A 17448-nucleotide genomic window follows, 5' to 3' on the forward strand; every position below is an offset into this window, starting at 1 on the left:
AAGTTCTCCGACACCCTCTCATGTTGATAAGGTATGGTGTAAATCTGCTTTTTACTCTAATAAAAATAAAAAGTACAAAAAAACATATCTGTTCTAATAATACATGGTAGCCGTCGCACAAGAACCAGTACCACCAACACCACATAAACCGTTAATTATAGTAGAAGCCGAGCAAGAACCATTACCACCACATAGGGTTTAGGGCAAGCTAGATCAAAGTAGACTGAAAATTACCGCATGTTTGTGCTCTGTTTCCCTTGTAGAGGATCTTCTCAATTATCTTGTCTGCATGCTCCAGCCGGTCAGTCAGGTTACGGTCAAGAATCTCGTAAAGCACGGATAACTCGAGGATAGAATTTATGTCCCCCATTGCCAGCAATCGGACTTGGGTTACTTCAACTGACAATCAAAGAAGTAAAAATAGTGCCATCTCTCGACGCTCAAAATCCATTTGGAATCTAGAAAATATCTGATTTTTGCAATTGGTTAAACAAAAGATTGAAAAACCCCAAATGTGTGACCGGCCTTTAGAATGCTCGCATCGAGAGCAACCGGAAAGAACCATCGGAATCTAAACTGGTGCTCCATGATGAATTCAGTAACCAGCTGAAAAAGAAAAAACAAGGCGAAACCCACCTGAACAGCTAAAAAGATCCCTCTTTTCGACCATTTTTACATTTAAATGCAAGCTATAAATGAGAAAGCGAGGGAAAAATAATACTAAAAAAAACCATTTTCCCCCTGCGATTTTCCTTGTATAAATTGCAAATTATCAACTGGAAACCGGTAAATCTGTTCAGAAAGATAGTATTTTGATACGGTTTCGGCAACAATAGACCCAAAACGGACAGCAAACAGTAATAAAACTCAAGTCCAAACTCAAATCTGCCCCTCCTCTTCTCAAAACCCGCAAACACAGGAAACCCAGCACCATCCAGGAAACAAAAATGATCTATACAACACGATTATTGCTCTCTAAATCACATGGATAAGCGAAAAATCCATTTTTGAGGGATTCTGGAAGGAAAGAGGAAGAAGAGGAGGAGAAGAAGGCTCACCCAAAAATCGTAGGCAATGGAGGTGTGATCACTTGACAGCTATTCCTCAGCTCTCAGCTATTCCTCTTTCCTCAGACCTCATCCCAGTCGTAAACGTATCCCAAATCCCTTGTCCACGCTCCACAGCGGCGTAGTTCAGGCTTTTGGGGCGGGGCCATCCTTTGGGCCGCCTAGGTCGCCTGGCCTTAGGCGACCGCCTAGGTCGCCTGGCCTTAGGCGACCGCCTAGGTCGCCTAAGGTTGAGCCGGCCCTGACCTTGAGGCGGAAGAGGCAAAAACCCTTCTGCCTAGGTCTCTTACATGGAGACGGGAATTAGTTGAGGTAAATTCTAGGTTGCTGGCAGCCCAAAGCCATCCCAGGCGCTGACACAGGCCTGAATTTCTGCATACAACGTGATAAACTTTCCCATTCCTCCAATGAGAAAGTCTTATAACTCTAGATGAGGACGATAGAGACATTGAAGGTGAAGCACATGGTTGCATATTGATCGCTTACGAGAAAAGTAACATTTGCATAAGAAAGTAATGACAAGAAAAGAAATAGTTCGTGAATCATGAACTGGAACTCATTCTGATGTAACAAGCTTGCACATCAAACTTCAACAACCACTCTATGAGGTCATACTTGCATCACTAGGTGCAAAGAAAATTAATCCTACTAGAAATTTCCCAGTTGGGAAAGCACTTTTAACAATCTGCATCTCAAGAAATGTAAGTAATCTGCTTGTCCTTTAAGATCATGTGTTAATGGTCTCATCTGATCCATCTCTACTGGGTTAGACAGTAGCCTACAACAATGAAAAACACGATTCCCCTTGAAATATAAGTTTTCATTAGTGGATCCAGCACCAGAATTTATGGTTCCAATTTCATTCCTCTCAAGCATTTCATCGAATAACTTACGAGCAACAGCAGGCCGATGACATTTACGGTACAAAGAGACAAATGTGGTAGTCATTGTGTTGATACCAATGAGCATAGACAGGCAAATCAAAAAATATATTGTTGTATGCAGTTACAAGATTCATGATCATATGTTGTTACAAGACATGCACAACCTAAAGATATATAGTTGCATATAGTGGGTGAATAGGTGTCAGATCAAATTTGTTGGAGTTGTGACAGGGGACTACCAAATGGGAAAGACTCAAAAATCATAGAATGAGGTCATCTGACAATCAAAGAAGTAAAAACAGTGTCATCTCGTCGACGCTCAAAATCCATTTGGAATCTAGAAAATATCTGATTTTTGCAATTGGTTAAACAAAAGATTGAAAAACCCCAAATGTGTGACCGGCCTTTAGAATGCTCGCATCGAGAGCAACCGGAAAGAACCATAGGAACCTAAACTGGGGCTCCATGATGAATTCAGTAACCAGCTGAAAAAGAAAAAACAAGGCGAAACCCACCTGAACAGCTAAAATGATCTCTCTTTTCCACCATTTTTACATTTAAATGCAAGCTATAAATGAGAAAGCGAGGGAAAAATAACACTAAAAAAAACCATTTTCCCCCTGCGATTTTCCTTGTATAAATTGCAAATTATCAACAGGAAACCAGGTAAATCTGTTCAGAAAGATAGTATTTTGATACGGTTTCGGCAACAATAGACCCAGAACGGACAACAAACAGTAATAAAACTCAAGTCCAAACTCAAATCTGCCCCTCCTCTTCTCAAAACCCGCAAACACAGGAAACCCAGCACCATCCAAGAAACAAAAATGATCTATACAACACGATTATTGCTCTCTAAATCACATGGATGAGCGAAAAATCCATTTTTGAGGGATTCTGGAAGGAAAGAGGAAGAAGAGGAGGAGAAGAAGGCTCACCCAAAAATCGTAGGCAATGGAGGTGTGATCACTTGACAGCTATTCCTCAGCTCTCAGCTATTCCTCTTTCCTCAGACCTCATCCCAGTCGTAAACGTATCCCAAATCCCTTGTCCACGCTCCACAGCGGCGTAGTTCAAGCTTTTGGGGCGGGGCCTTCCTTTGGGCCGCCTAGGCTAGGCGACCGCCTAGGTTGAGCCGGCCCTGACCTTCAGGCGGAAGAGGCAAAAACCCTTCTGCCTAAGTCTCTTACATGGAGATGGGAATTAGTTGAGGTACATTCTAGGTTGCTGGCAGCCCAAAGCCATCCCAGGCGCTGACACAACAGGCCTGAATTTCTGCATATAACGTGATATAAAAATTTCTATGCGTACCTAGAGACATTTAAGGCAAAGCACGTGGTCTTGGGGGTCGCTTGTGGTGGCTGAATCCAGAACCCAGATACCGAATGAGGCCTCCATTGACTTGATCGCGCGCATACAATTAAGTGTCCTCGGTTCCAGAAGCAGTCGAGCTTTAGGCTGGGCATTATTTTTATGCTAGTTTCCCAGAACTTTCCCATTCCCCCAATGAAAAAGTCTTATAACATACAGGGCTTAATGAGGGGCATCCCTACAATATCGAAAAAGAGTAGTTGCCGTTCTAGATGAGGACGATAGACATGTGCCTTGGTGAAGGGCATCCATACAATATCGGAAATTGTAAACAAATTTTAGTTTGGTTCTGAATTTGAGGATGAGGTTATATATATATATATATATATATATATATATATATATATATATAGTTTGGTTCTGAATTTGAGGATGAGGTTATATATATATATATATATATATATATATATATATATATATATATATATATATATATATATATATATATATATATATATATATATACACACATAGCCTAATCCAGTATACCAAAGATGGGTCCATCAGGACAAAAATGATCCAAACGAAGGACCACACAAAAGATGGCTTCAACCTAACTGCGCCTCATGATGGCAATGGACAGCACCAAGTAAGTTATAGGCAACCCCTAACTAGCACAAAACCAAGAGCCATTTGGCTTCCAGGGTGCTCTCCGGAAGAGCAAAGTATGGAGGAACTCACGATTTCTCGACATATGTACATGATTTATTATTACCTACGTTCTCGTGGCTCAGCTGGTCTAATTGAAGCCATCAGAGGCTTGCCCTTTCTTGAATGCCATCCCCCAATTCGAGAAACAAGATTTCCAAGCCTCTTTGCACGAGATGGGGGAGAATGAGGTAATGGGAAGGAGCCGTACATTCTCGCTGCATCCACGAAGACCAGCCCAACTTTAGGAGAATAACTTGCTATAGCTGCCTGAAGACCAGTTTCCAAATAATAAAAATGGGTAGCCAAAAGGTGCCAAGACCATGGTCAGCTTGGTGATGACCATGATCCAGTGAGCATACATGTCCCGCACGAGTGCACCGAGAACGACTCGATAAATCTAGGGCTTTCGAGGGATGAATCACAAGCCGTCACTGGCCCAAAGATGAATCCACATCTTACACCAGACCAAGACCAATAACAACTTCCAGCATATGCAAGGAAAAGCCCTATTCTGGCGAAAAACGAATCCCTCCTGAAAATACTAATGCTGAAGAATTGCATCTTCTGCTAATGCTTATATTGATTGGGGTCTCAGATCTCCTTGGGAAATCCCCTTTTCTTGATAACCCTATTCCCCCTATCATCATCCGGAGCTGCCGCAACTCGGGCTCTAATGCTGATACGATGACACCCATAGTACAAAATCTATTGATTGGTAGATATTTTGTATATGGTTATAAATTTTAATCTCTCAACCGAGAGAAGATTTAATCCCAAAACTGATAGCCTCAACGAAAAGAAAGAACACAGTGTCCCGATTGGGAGATCTCGCCGGTGTTATCCAGCAGGAGCATGAGCCAGGGCCGGACTACACTTGGATCTGGAGGTCAGGGCTTCACCCGAGGACTGCACTCTTCCTATGGAAGGTGGCGTGGGATCGTCTCCCGATGAGAGCAGTGCTGAGTAGGCGAGGATGTGAGATCCCTGCGGAGTGCGGGACATGCAGTGTGGAGGAGTCGGTCGACCACGTGCTTTTCCAGTGTACGTGGGCGAGGTCGGCATGGCAGTGGGCAGGGTTCCCGCAGGAGGTCTGGCATGGGAGGCCTCAGTTTTTACAGACGATGCAGCAGTGGTTGGTCCGCCCTCGGACATGTCAGGAGGCTATTCGAGCGACTTGCACAGCACATCAGATCTGGCTGGCAAGAAACGCTCGTACCCTTGGTGAGCGCAGGGTGTCACCGAGGTTCGTGGTGGAGCTAGCGCACGTACAGGCTTTGGAGATCAGATCCTCTTCAGATGGACCTCTGATAGCTCGGGACACCTGGGGTTCTCTTTCTGCCTCGGCAGCTTCTCAGATGGTGTTCTTCACCTGGGAACCCCCACCCCCGAGTTTCCTCAAGGTCAACTTCGATGGATCGGTCTTGGATGGAGGCGCGCGAGGTGGTGCGGGCTTTGTGATACGGGACCCGCACTCCAGAGTCGTGGCAGCAGGGGGATATCGACTGTTCGGCATATCGGTCCCCGGGGCAGAGTTACGAGCTGCCTGGGCCGGGCTTCGATATGCGAGGCAGGCTTTGCAGGCTGGCTCAATTGTTTTGGAAGGCGACTCAGCCACAGTCATCAGCTGGATTCAGAAGGGGCTGAGGGGTGAGGGCTCAGACCACCCCTTGGTTCGGGACATAGGGATGATGTGTGGGGTTGGGGTGGCCATTCAGGCCAAGCATGTATTTCGAGAAGCCAACGGGGCAGCCGACTGGGTGGCTGCCTTCGCGGCTCATCATTCAGGATACACCCTGTGGGTGGGGGAGGGGGAGCTGCCTCTGGCTCTCCGTGAGTTAGTATTTTTTGACTTTATTGGGTGTATTCGTACACGTTTTGTATGAAAACCCGCTTTTAGCAAAAAAAAGAAAGAACACAGTGAAAACCAAACCCCTGAGATCAATGCATTGCCTTATCAGCGAAAAATCCTAAACATAAAGGTCTCAATATCTGAAAAAAAATCATTCGGTTGAAGGGAAAAACGAACATAAATCATTCTTCAGTGTGTAAAACCATATCAACATCAATCAACCCAAATAAGTCCCAAATGAATAAATCCGGTAAACTCAAGCCATCTAAACCAAATCAGATTTAACAAAAAAAATCTGGAACTCGGAAGGCGGAAGGCGGAAGGTGGAACTCGGAAGATCACCTCACCTGGAGGCGGAAGGTGGAGCCGCGGAGGGCCGAGAAGGAGAAGTCAAAAAAGACGCCGTCACGCCGCCTCCCTGGACCCTGATCCCTCATCACTCTCTTCGGCCGAGTCACGACTCACGAGTGCCGACGGGGAGGATGGCAAACGGGCGAAGGACGAAGAACATGAAGAGCTCATCTAGCCTGATCAAAAGGCATCGGACCACGGTGAGATGCCTCAATTCAGGATCAGAGAAAGCTGATTCGACTCTACTCACCTTTCCTCTGTGCCATGCCGACCTCCCTCACCAATATCAATGGTGCGTTGCCGACCTGCTGCCTAAGAAGTTTGTTCAACATGAGCTATCTCCAAAGCTTGCGTACGCCTGAGGAAAATGGCGATCAGGAGATATATAGCTGTGTATATCCACTCTTCCGTCCCTCTTCCCTGGGGAGAGGGAGAACGGGCGCTCCCTCTCCTCTTCCCTGGGGAGAGGAAAAGGGAGAGGGAGAGGGGCGCTCCCTCTCCTCTTCCCCCCTCTCCCTCTCCTCTTCCCTGGGGAGACCCGTTCTCCCTCTCCTCTTCCCTGGGGAGAGGAAAAGGGAGAGGGAGAGGGGCGCTCCATCTCCTCTTCCCTGGGGAGAGGGAGAACGGGCGCTCCCTCTCCTCTTCCCTGGGGAGAGGAAAAGGGAGAGGGAGAGGGAGCGCCCTAGCAATGAACCCCATATAACATGAAATTAGTGATATGAGTAATATGAGTAACAATGCGTGCTGAGTAATATGAGTAACATGAGCTTCATCATTCACATTGTGTCCCTCTCCCCAGGGAGAGGGTAAGGGGACCATGCGGAGGAAACTATCCCTTGCGTCTATCTATATCATCTTTTTCCTGTGGGACCATAATACCTTTACAATTTCTCTAGGATTTCAATTCATAGTAATCATTATATGACTATTGTATAACAGTGCAGTAGGAATTTTCATTATTTCAGAAAATGACACCCTTATAATGACACTGGCAAGAAAATGGAAAGATCTTCAAAAAAAAATAAAATTATAATAGCCAGATAAATGTATTGCAAAGCTTATGCTATTTTATAGCACTTCATGAACCCCCAAAGTTAGAGCTATTGTGGCTTGCTGAGTCCTTTTTTCATCCATTCTTGAGCCCTAGCAATGAACCCCATATGGAACTCCATTCTTAATTAGCCGAAAGGTGATGTCTTATTTCTTTTTGTGGACGTGGGCTTTCCCATAATAGTATTGAAAGATGATAGCATGTGGGAATGCATAGCTACTACAAATAAAATTCTACCGTTAAGTTATTGAATTAAAGTCAAAGAATGAAACCCAGTGACAATGGTATGCACAATATAATAAAAATGTTTAGTTTTGGCTGGCACTCATGAGCTTAATGGTTAAGTTATTCCTTTTTCTTACTCTAGTTAAGTTTTCTTACTCATGAGCTATTCGTGACGTGCTCTCATATTTTCCTGGCAATAAATACAGATACCTGGCTACTTCAGTATGGGAGGCAAATACATGATGTATGTACCAAGGCCATTTGCCCATTCAGAATCTGGACATCACTGAACTCTGAAGCTCTTGCAGTTTTAACTCATTATTAAAAATGTCAAGAAAAGGGTGGTAGGTCCCAACCAGAGAAGAAACAAACAAAGATAGGGGAAAGGAAATGATATTCAGTGGCTCTTCCCAAAGAGAAGAGAAGCCATGCAAAATAGCAAAGATACAGTTCTCTCTTCGGGTGAGAGAAACCCAATACAAGTTAACCAACAGAACAAAGACAAAAACTCCCCTCACTCCCCCTTCCACTTAATTACTCCCCTGCCTCCCGTGCAAGGCGAGCCATCGTCCATCACACCCCATCACGTCCCCCCTCTGCTTCGGAATCCATCAGTGCCCTTTTCCCCCACGTCGACGCGGACTACGGGCCATCACACATCGCTCCCATTTCCCCACGACCGCTCCGAAACCCCTCTGGCTCTCCATCCTTCGTCCGCGTGTGATCCGGGCCATCACGCGTCTCCGCCCCTCGTCTCGCCTTCGCTTCGGAACCCATGCACGTCTTCGTTGTTGAGTTACCCCATGCTCCCCACGCTTCCGACGTTGTAGCTGACTCGCAGAGGTGGTCCATAGATGCCAAGTAGCGTGGGTTCGGCTTTGAACACGTTGGGGTCTGGTGCACCCATCAAAGGGACACTCTAGTTCCCCACTACGTCTCTTTGAACATGAAATTCTGCTCTTGGAAAATCGCAATTTTGCGCCAAATTGCTTCAATTGTACTTTTGTTAGCATGAAAACTTATATTTCAAGGGGAATCGTGTTTTTCATTGTTGTAGGCTACTGTCTAACCCAGTAGAGATGGATCAGATGAGACCATTAACACATGATCTCAAAGGACAAGCAGATTACTTACATTTCTTGAGATGCAGATTGTTAAAAGTGCTTTCCCAACTGGGAAATTTCTAGTAGGATTAATTTTCTTTGCACCTAGTGATGCAACTATGACCTCATAGAGTGGTTGTTGAAGTTTGATGTGCAAGCTTGTTACATGAATGAGTTCCAGTTCATGATTCACGAACTATTTCTTTTCTTGTCATTACTTTCTTATGCAAATGTTACTTTTCTCGTAAGCGAATCAATATGCAACCATGTGCTTCACCTTAAATGTCTCTATCGTCCTCATCTAGAATTATAAGACTTTCTGATTGGAGGAATGGGAAAGTTTATCACGTTAATGGAGGGTTATTGTCTAACATTAGTAAGACATTTTCATTGGAGGTATGGGAAAGTTCTGGGAAACTAGGGCCATGTGCTACGCAATAAATGTCTCTAGGTAGGCATAGAAATTTTTATATCATGTTATATGCAGAAATTCACTAATTTCCGTCTCCACAAAAGAGACTTAGGCAGAAAGGTTTTTGCCTCTTCCGCCTGAAGGTCCTTCATCGGTTGAAGTGACCCAGGTCCGACTGCTGGCAATGGAAAATGGAGAAGACAGAGACAAGTTATTAGAGCTTTACGAGATCTTTCACCTTCATCTGGCGAATGTCCGGCTGGTAGATGCTGACAAAATCTATGAGGCGTTCCTCTACAACAAAAACAGAGTAGAAACAGACGGTAATTATCAGTACTCTAAACTATATATATATATATATATATATATATATATATATATATATATATATATATATATATATATATATATATATATTATATGTGTGTGCGTGCGGGCGCCGACTCTAAGCTGCCAATGCTAGGAGAAGGCATTGTCAGCTACCCAAGCATGTCAAAACCTCTTGATACTATTTATAAGTGTCGAAGATTAAGGATGCTTGTAAGCATTGGGAACTTCAAAATAGCCTCTCACGATATTTTTCCAACTAGCATCATCATATTATTTTAATAAGACGATGTTTATTAGTGTCGTTAAATGCTGCGAACAAAACGAGGCTAATAAGCATCATCTTATTAAAGTAATCCAACGATGTTAGTCCGAAAAGCATCGTGGGAGGCTAGTTGGAAGGTCCTGATGGATGCCAAATGCCTACTTCAATCCCGACTCTCTTGCCCCAATCCACCACAAACCTTAAATCCCCAACTTCCTCGTCCTCCTCCCCCGAGCTCCTCGGCTTGGCTCACTGACTTCCTCCTCCACCTTCTCTTCCCAATCTTCTTCGTCGAACATTGCTGCACTTAGTTACTGCATGAGTTGATTCTATTGAGCTCTTTTATATCTTTCTAGCTTGTATTATTTTTCCTTTTCAAATTAGTTATTAGTTCTATTGATCTCTGTCTTTTTCTTTTTTTTTTGATAGTATTAATAATTTATAACTAACAGAGCATCTAGAATGAGGGAATTATCCTTGAAAAATGAATTGTTATATAGTTTTGTGGCAAGAAGAGTTAAGTGTCGACTAGCACGAGTTCCCAGTAATATTAATTCTTAATTTAATGCATTCACAATCAAATTGTTCCATTATATTTTATAGAGATATCTACTTCTTTATATATATTTATCCTCCATAACATAGATATCAGTGATTTCTCTTCTGGTATGAATATTCTGATCATGGTTACATGTTTACAAGTTGATTAAAGTTGATTCACTAAGAGCTTCTATAATCAAAATTTACAAATCAGTTCGCTAAAATGCTTTGTATGAATGTATCATCTCACTTCTGATATTCATGTTGACTATGATTCAGGTCAATGGGATGATATGCCTGCAGTATAAAAAGCTTCCTCAATAGTTAAATGTGCACTTTATGTAAAGAGTTCATTACTATGTCCCACAGGATCATCCAAGATGGCTTTCTTCTTCATAAGAGTTCGCAAAGGCCTATGCAGGAGCTTGACCGCATAAATTATAGCACACCTCGCATCAAACTGGAGCGGCAATTTTTTTTCCCTTGAGGACCTTTGAAAGTAAGCTGTTAAGATCTGCAGGAGACTGAATAAGTTGAGTTCATTAGTATCAAAAGTGACAATTAGCACATTCTTTAAAGATGGTACGAGGACCACCAAATCATGCTAAACCCTGCAGTCTTCCTTTAGCCATTCTCCTCCATCAGCCTGCCGATTCTTTCAGTGTATCTTTGCGACTTTTGATGTGACTAAGTGTTGCCCTATACCAGCTCAATGAACCATCCCAGATTGTTGCATTGGGTTCCATAGGCATCATCTTCACAAATTCCATATCTTCTTCCACTCTCCCTTGGCAGCCTAGCAAATCTTTGATTCTAGTGTGCCAGAGTAGTGCCAATACCAAACTTCTGTAGAGTGAAACCACTTCCAGGTTTCATCCACTAGGCTACAATGACGGCAGGCAGAAAGAGCATAGGACAAAATGACCTCATACAAAGCTTGAATTGTCCCTTCTCCACATCCATTTATCTCATACCCATTAATTATGGAACTCCAGCTACACAAGGTCTCTCCTTTGGAGCTTGTCAAACAAGATCTGCCCCTATGCTTCCTGATCTTGCAGTAGAAATCAATCATAGCTCATGTTACGGACATATTAGAAACACACCCAGTCTTGTAACATGGACGTGTATTCTTCTTCCTAGCTCCAATGCTTCCATCAAAGAGCAAGCTAATGAATGTAATTTTTTTGGCTTCCTCCTTTTCTGTTCGCATCAGTTTGAACATCACCAATGGAAGATCAGAATGGCCTGGATGATCATATGCCAAGATCATTGCACTTCATGATATGTAATCTTTATGATGCAGTTGATTAAACAATGCCCTCGCCATTTCAACCTCCTTGAGTGCTGCATATGCTCCAAGGAGTGAAGTCAGTTGAAGGGTGGTCCTCTGGATGCATTAGGGGACTAGTTCTTTACAGTTATGCCATTTTGTAACTCTTGACTATGCTGGCTACACCTACACCAGGTAGGGTGAGCAGCCGTTGTACCAAAAAAAAAAACAAAAACAAAGAAAGCTCTGAATTTGTGAACATAATGCGTGTGTATCCAGATACGACTATCTGGTTTGCCTTGTTAAGCTGGTGTTCAGCAACACAAATAATGTCGAGGTCACTGAAGCTGCAGCAAACCAATTAATTCAGTTTGATCCAAATAATACTAGCGGCTATGTTACATTGACTGCAATGTATATATCCCAAACTCAACCTGTAGAAGATGCTGAAAAAAGTAGGGGGCTGATGGAGGAGAACGGATTGAGAAAGGCAGCAGGGGTGGCATGGTTTGATTAGACCAATATCATTTGTAAAGCATGTGTCAGTTGTTTTATTGTGGCCTTTTAAGGTAATGAACTTACTTGCCCTCCAGCACAACATAACATCCTAGTTTTGAGATGGCTTCAAGGAATAGTTTCTGTCTCTTTGATGGGGGAGATGCCTTAAAGTATCGGTCCAGTCATGTTCATATCGGCATTGTATAGATTGAAGGAACTTTAGTTGATGCTATGGAGAATCATGTACTGCGAACTCTTTGCAGCAGAGCACACTTCTCCCTTGAGGTGGCTTTTTATACTAGGTGGCATGGGACTGCCTTAATCTGAATAATAGTCAACATGAACATCAAAAGTTTAAGTCATTCCTCAATATAATGTTCTTTATGAATTCGTTCATGAATCTTGATTATTGAAATTCTTGTGGAACTTTGAAAGCCGATCTTATGTGACTGGCTTTCTTTGTTAATGTTGTAATCCAGGTGAAGTTGCAATTTTCATTAAACTCTTTGCATTTCTGGCACATGTTGCAGTGAACATCACAAAAGCACTTCCCACACCTCATCTACCCTTTTCCAGATTCAATACTTACTCTTCCATCTCTTTCTATTATTCCATATGATAGTAGAAGATAGCGATGACAAATTCACATGGATCATGATCTTTCCTCATTTTATAAAATTCCCCTAAATTTGAATTTTTATATAATCTGTTTCAGTCTTCTTTGCTACAACAAGTTTGCTCCAGACCTGCTGATCTTCTACATACTGCGACTGAACCTATATTCCTCATAAACTTGTCTCAGTTCTTTTTTTTCTTTTCTTTTTGATTTGATTTAGCTCCTCATAAGTTTGATTTATCTCCTCATAAGTTGATTCAGGTTACCAGAGATGCAAAAATAGAGTTAAAATTTCCTCATAATTCCAATTGAGCATTTATCTCTATTTTTGTATCTCTGGTAACCTGAATTCTCCCAACCTAGACAATTCAGAGGCTCAGAGCATTCCCCGCCTGTGCTAGTGACGGCCCACCCGGCTATCAGCACCATTAATAGTTCTAGTTTACAGCTTCCACAGATGAGAAAAGTTCATTTCAGTACTTCTACAACCAGTTAGCAGCTGGTTTGCTGATCTCGAGCCAAAACTTTTTAATTTTCGGAAAAAAAAAAAAACTACCCAAATCTTATAGTTTAAAGTTAGACATACTATTGTTGATTATTACAAGAGATCGATAGAACCACCCGAATTTATTAGAAAAAACAAAGAATAATCTACATAGAACCTCTTTGGAAGGGCAAACAGAGGCTATCACCAACAAAGAAGCAGAGGATTATCTCCTGCTCCCCCAGGAACACCTAACACTACCAGTTCCATGAAACATGCCATCATTAGCTGGCCGTAAAGTCTCAAGGTTATCAAAAGATTTATTCATTCAATCATTTATTGTCTCGTGGCAAACGGCTAGAACCTGGAATGGATGGCTGATGGCTCGACTTCTTGTCCACGTCCATGCGATTCCCTTCTAAATCACCTTTTGTGCCACCTTTCTTTGGGTCTTGGAATTGCTTATCCGATTGGCTGGCCTGAATCTTGGTGCTTGACATTAAAACCTTCAAATATATAAAAAAAACAATAAATAATTTTTTTGTTAAAAAAATATGATTTGGTTTCAAAGGAACGAAAAATCTCTGATAAGCCATGTAACAAATCAAAGAAAAATCTCTGATAAGCCATGAACGAAAAATCTCTGATAAGCCATGAACGAAAAATCTCACCTGAGGATTTTCGTCGAGTTTCAACTTCTGGAGGTTCTCAGCAATCTTCGCCAAATCCGCAGCCTTTGGCATGAGAGGCTGATGGCTTGAACGCCTGTTTGAACTATTTTTGGATTCTTGGGATGTCCTACTGTTTTCAGTCAGCGAAGCAACATATGACTGCAGGTGAGACACACAAATTAGATAAATGAAAACGATTTTAAAGAAAGTACGTCTAAAAGAAGGTATGAGAAATGTCTTATGGACTGTGTAGCAACCAAATTGATTTCTCTTTCTTGCTTACCTCGAGACGTTCTACTATTTCATCCTTCGTCTTCTGATCAGGGGAAGACATGTACCTTTTGAGCAGATCGATTACTGTCCCGTCTTGAATTGTCCATCGAGTTCCATCCGACTCGTCGACAACATGAAGTTCCCCTGTCGCAGTCGAGCTTCCACCTTTGTGAATGGATTCTGCACCTAATTTGGGCACCTTATGTGCTACAGGTTCCACTTCAGGAACATGCGAATGGCTTGCTTCACGCTTGCTAGGGGTTTCTTTAGCAGATTCTCTGAGAATTTTGCCGCCAGCACTGCTTGCTTCACGCTTGCTAGGGGTTTCTTTAGCAGATTCTCTGAGAATTCTGCTGCCAGGACTGCTTGCTTCACGCTTGCTAAGGGTTTCTTTAGCAGATTCTCCTCGAAGATTGGATTTTTCTGATATATATAGCAGCAATACATATCTTAATATGAATTTAATGGTGCAGCAAGGAAGGATAGAGTATTGATTCTTGGAATATATGGTTGCAAGGAACCTATAAGAACTGAGAACATGAAGAGCTCATTTAGCCTGATCAAGAGGCATCGGACCACGGTGAGATGCCTCAATTCAGGATCAGAGAAAGCTGATTCGACTCCACTCACCTTTCCTCTGGGCCATGCCGACCTCCCTCACCAATATCAATGGTGCGTTGCCAACCTGCTGCCTAAGAAGTTTGTTGAACTTGAGCCATCTCCAAAGCTTGCGTACGCCTGAGGAAAATGGCGATCAGGAGATATATAGCAGTGTATATCCACTCTTCCGTCCCTCTTCCCTGGGGAAAGGGAGAACGGGCGCTCCCTCTCCTCTTCCCTGGGGAGCGGGAGAGGGAGAGGGGCGCTCCCCCTCCCCGCTCCCTGGGGAGAGGGAAGAATGGTCAAATTTTTTTTTTTCCACGAGTAGGACAATGTTTCTGACCATCTGATACAAGAGAAGCATTCCCACAAGAATCCTAATTTTTACCTACATTTCTTTTTTTCTTGGGTTGAATTTACTTAACCTAAGGTCATGGGGCAGAGTGAGTTTATTTTATTTTATTTTTATTTTTTTTTAACACTTTCTTTGGCAAAATAGTGAAGCTTGTGTCACTCAATTTCTTTTTTGTTGCCAGTACTCCAATCATAAAACAGAAGCACTCATTTATACGAAATGACATATATCTCTAATATTATCGATGGGCTCACAATTTAAAAAAGCTTAAGCTATGAGAAGATGGAATAGCCTAAACAAACAAACTTACATGGTACCTCCATTGTTAGTCAATATAAAATTATGATACATAGCAGTTTCAACTGCATTAGAACAAATTTCCTCTTTTTAGCAGACATGGGCACGGGCTGTGCCGGGCCAGCCTGGCCCAGGCCCATCGGGCCACAGAATAAACGGGCCGTGCCTGGCCCGGCCCGCTTCGTAAACGGGCCGTGTCGGGCCCGGCCCGCTTCGTAAACGGGCCGTGCCGGGCACGGCCTGCTTAGCCTAAAAGCTAAGCCCGGCCCGGCCCTAGGCCCGTGGGGTGGCGGGCCGTGCCGGGCCCTGGCACGAGATGGGCCGTGCCTGGCACGGCCCATCACGGGCCGGGAAATGGGCCGTGCCGTGACGGGTCCAAACGGGCCGTGCCTGGCACGGCCCGTAACAGGGCGCGGGGGGTGGGGACTGGGGAAGACGGACGTGGGGGCGGGGGGGGGGGGGTTTGGCAGACGGGTGTGGTGGGAGGAGGGGGAGCCGGAAGCGGAGGGTGGGGAAGACGGGCGTGGGGGGGGGGGTGCCGATGGGTGCGGTGGGAGGAGGGGGAACAGGGTGCGGGGTGGGGGGGGGGGTTTGGCAGACGGGCGCGGTGGGAGGAGGGGGAGCCGGGCGCGGAGGGTGGGGAAGACGGGCGTGGGGGGGGGGGGGTGCCGAGGGGGAGCCGGGCGCGGAGGGTGGGGAAGACGGGCGTGGGGTGGGGGGGGTGCCGATGGGCACGGTGGGAGGAGGGGGAACAGGGCGCGGGGTGGGGGGGGTTTGGCAGACGGGCGCGGTAGGAGGAGGGGGAGCCGGGCGCGGAGGGTGGGGAAGACGGGCGTGGGGGGGGTGCCGATGGGCGCGGTGGGAGGAGGGGGAACAGGGCGCGGGGTTGGGGGGGGTTTGGCAGACGGGCGCGGTGGGAGGAGGGGAAGCCGGGCGCGGAGGGTGGGGAAGACGGGCTGGCTCGCGGGCTGTGCCGGGCCCAGGCCCTTATGGGCCGTCCGGGCGGGCGCGCGGGCCGTGCCGTGCTTGGCCCATGAGTCGTGCCAGCCCAGGCCCTTATGGGCCGTGTCGGGCTCGGCCCGCGGGCCAGAAATTGGTAACCCAGCCCGGCCCCCTAGCACGGCCTGTTACTGTAGCAAGTGGGCCGATGCCGGGCCGTGCCGGGCCATGGGCGGCCCGGCCCAATGCCCATGTGTACATTTTAGTGAGGGACCTTAGAACTGCACCATTGTCCTAGGAAGGGCTGCAATGAGTCTAAGGCCTCGTTGTGGATCAGTAGGTGCTTGGGAAACTTCTCCTTAGTTGAAATATTGCTTATACAATATAGCATGGAATAGAGGGGGTATTTTGAGGGATTCCACTACCGATTCAGGTGGGGAATCTCAATGGGTGCTGAAATTCAAAATCTATTTAGACAAAAGAAGATAAAAAGAGGTATTACAGATGCCTGATTTGCTTGGGTGATGTGTAGGCCATATTGAACATCCTACTATCTATTGGAATTTCTCATAAGATCGGTTTTCATTAATTATGGACTGATTTAATTATAATTCATTACCTAATATGGGCTAAGTTGTCATCTGAATGAATATTTAAGGAGCCCATAATTAATTTATGGTCATATGGTTATTTTGGGCCCTATTGCCTTAGTTACGTGGTATAATGAGTATTAGTGTATACCTGTTTTGGTTGATAGACACTATAATGGATGGATTTATTAGCATTACTATTTGGGCTAGATCTCCGTTTCACTTCTATATATCTGTCTGTAGAAAAATCTTAAGACATCCAGGTCTCTACGTTCCTAGAGGCACTAGTCTCATTTAGGAGACAGGCATCAAGAAGGATAAGGAGAGGAAGATCTGCCCATTTATGCTTGCTTCTTCTGCCGGTTATTGCTGCAGTGGTCATCTCAGAGCTTTGAAGGTACACTTCAATTTTTTTTGATTTATTTTATAATTTTTTGTATTCCGATCTTCTGCATGGTGTCTATGAAAAATTCGATAAGATTATGTATATGGTTGCATATTGATCCCTTACGAGAAAAGCAACATTTGCATAAGACAGTAATAGCAAGAAACTAGATAGTTCATGAATCATGAACGGGAACTCATTATGACGAAATAAGCTTGCACATAGGTCAGACTTACATCACTAGGTGCAAAGAAAATCCTTCTGGAATTTGACAGTTGGGAATGCACTTTTAACAATCCGCATCTCAAGAAATGCGAGTAATCTGCTTGTCCTTTCAGATCTTGTGTTAATGGACTCATCTCATCCATCTG

General features: G+C 44.3%; 2 protein-coding genes across 2 annotated transcripts in view; both read right to left on the bottom strand.

Moving 5' to 3' along the window:
- The window catches only part of LOC113462214 (serine/threonine protein phosphatase 2A 55 kDa regulatory subunit B alpha isoform-like), a 56592-nt gene extending 49925 nt beyond the window's left edge, over nucleotides 1-6667 (bottom strand). Inside the window, exons 1-2 of the mRNA XM_039131877.1 lie at nucleotides 6424-6667; nucleotides 6165-6349 (exon numbers count right to left, since the gene is read on the bottom strand). Of these exons, the coding sequence (XP_038987805.1) occupies nucleotides 6165-6259 (95 nt within the window). The 5' untranslated portion in view covers nucleotides 6260-6349; nucleotides 6424-6667. The remainder of the gene's footprint in view (nucleotides 1-6164; nucleotides 6350-6423) is intronic.
- Nucleotides 6668-13033: 6366 nt separating this feature from the next.
- Nucleotides 13034-14941, bottom strand: LOC103705005. The gene is made up of 4 exons (XM_008788564.4): nucleotides 14542-14941; nucleotides 13922-14334; nucleotides 13639-13797; nucleotides 13034-13473 (listed from the first exon to the last, which is right to left on the bottom strand). The coding sequence occupies exons 1-4, from the start codon at nucleotides 14555-14557 to the stop codon at nucleotides 13300-13302; spliced, it is 762 nt and encodes a 253-aa protein (XP_008786786.1). The 5' UTR covers nucleotides 14558-14941; the 3' UTR covers nucleotides 13034-13299.
- Nucleotides 14942-17448: the final 2507 nt, after the last annotated feature.

This window comes from Phoenix dactylifera, chromosome 11 (assembly GCF_009389715.1).
Source record: "Phoenix dactylifera cultivar Barhee BC4 chromosome 11, palm_55x_up_171113_PBpolish2nd_filt_p, whole genome shotgun sequence".
Taxonomy (NCBI): Eukaryota; Viridiplantae; Streptophyta; class Magnoliopsida; order Arecales; family Arecaceae; genus Phoenix; species Phoenix dactylifera.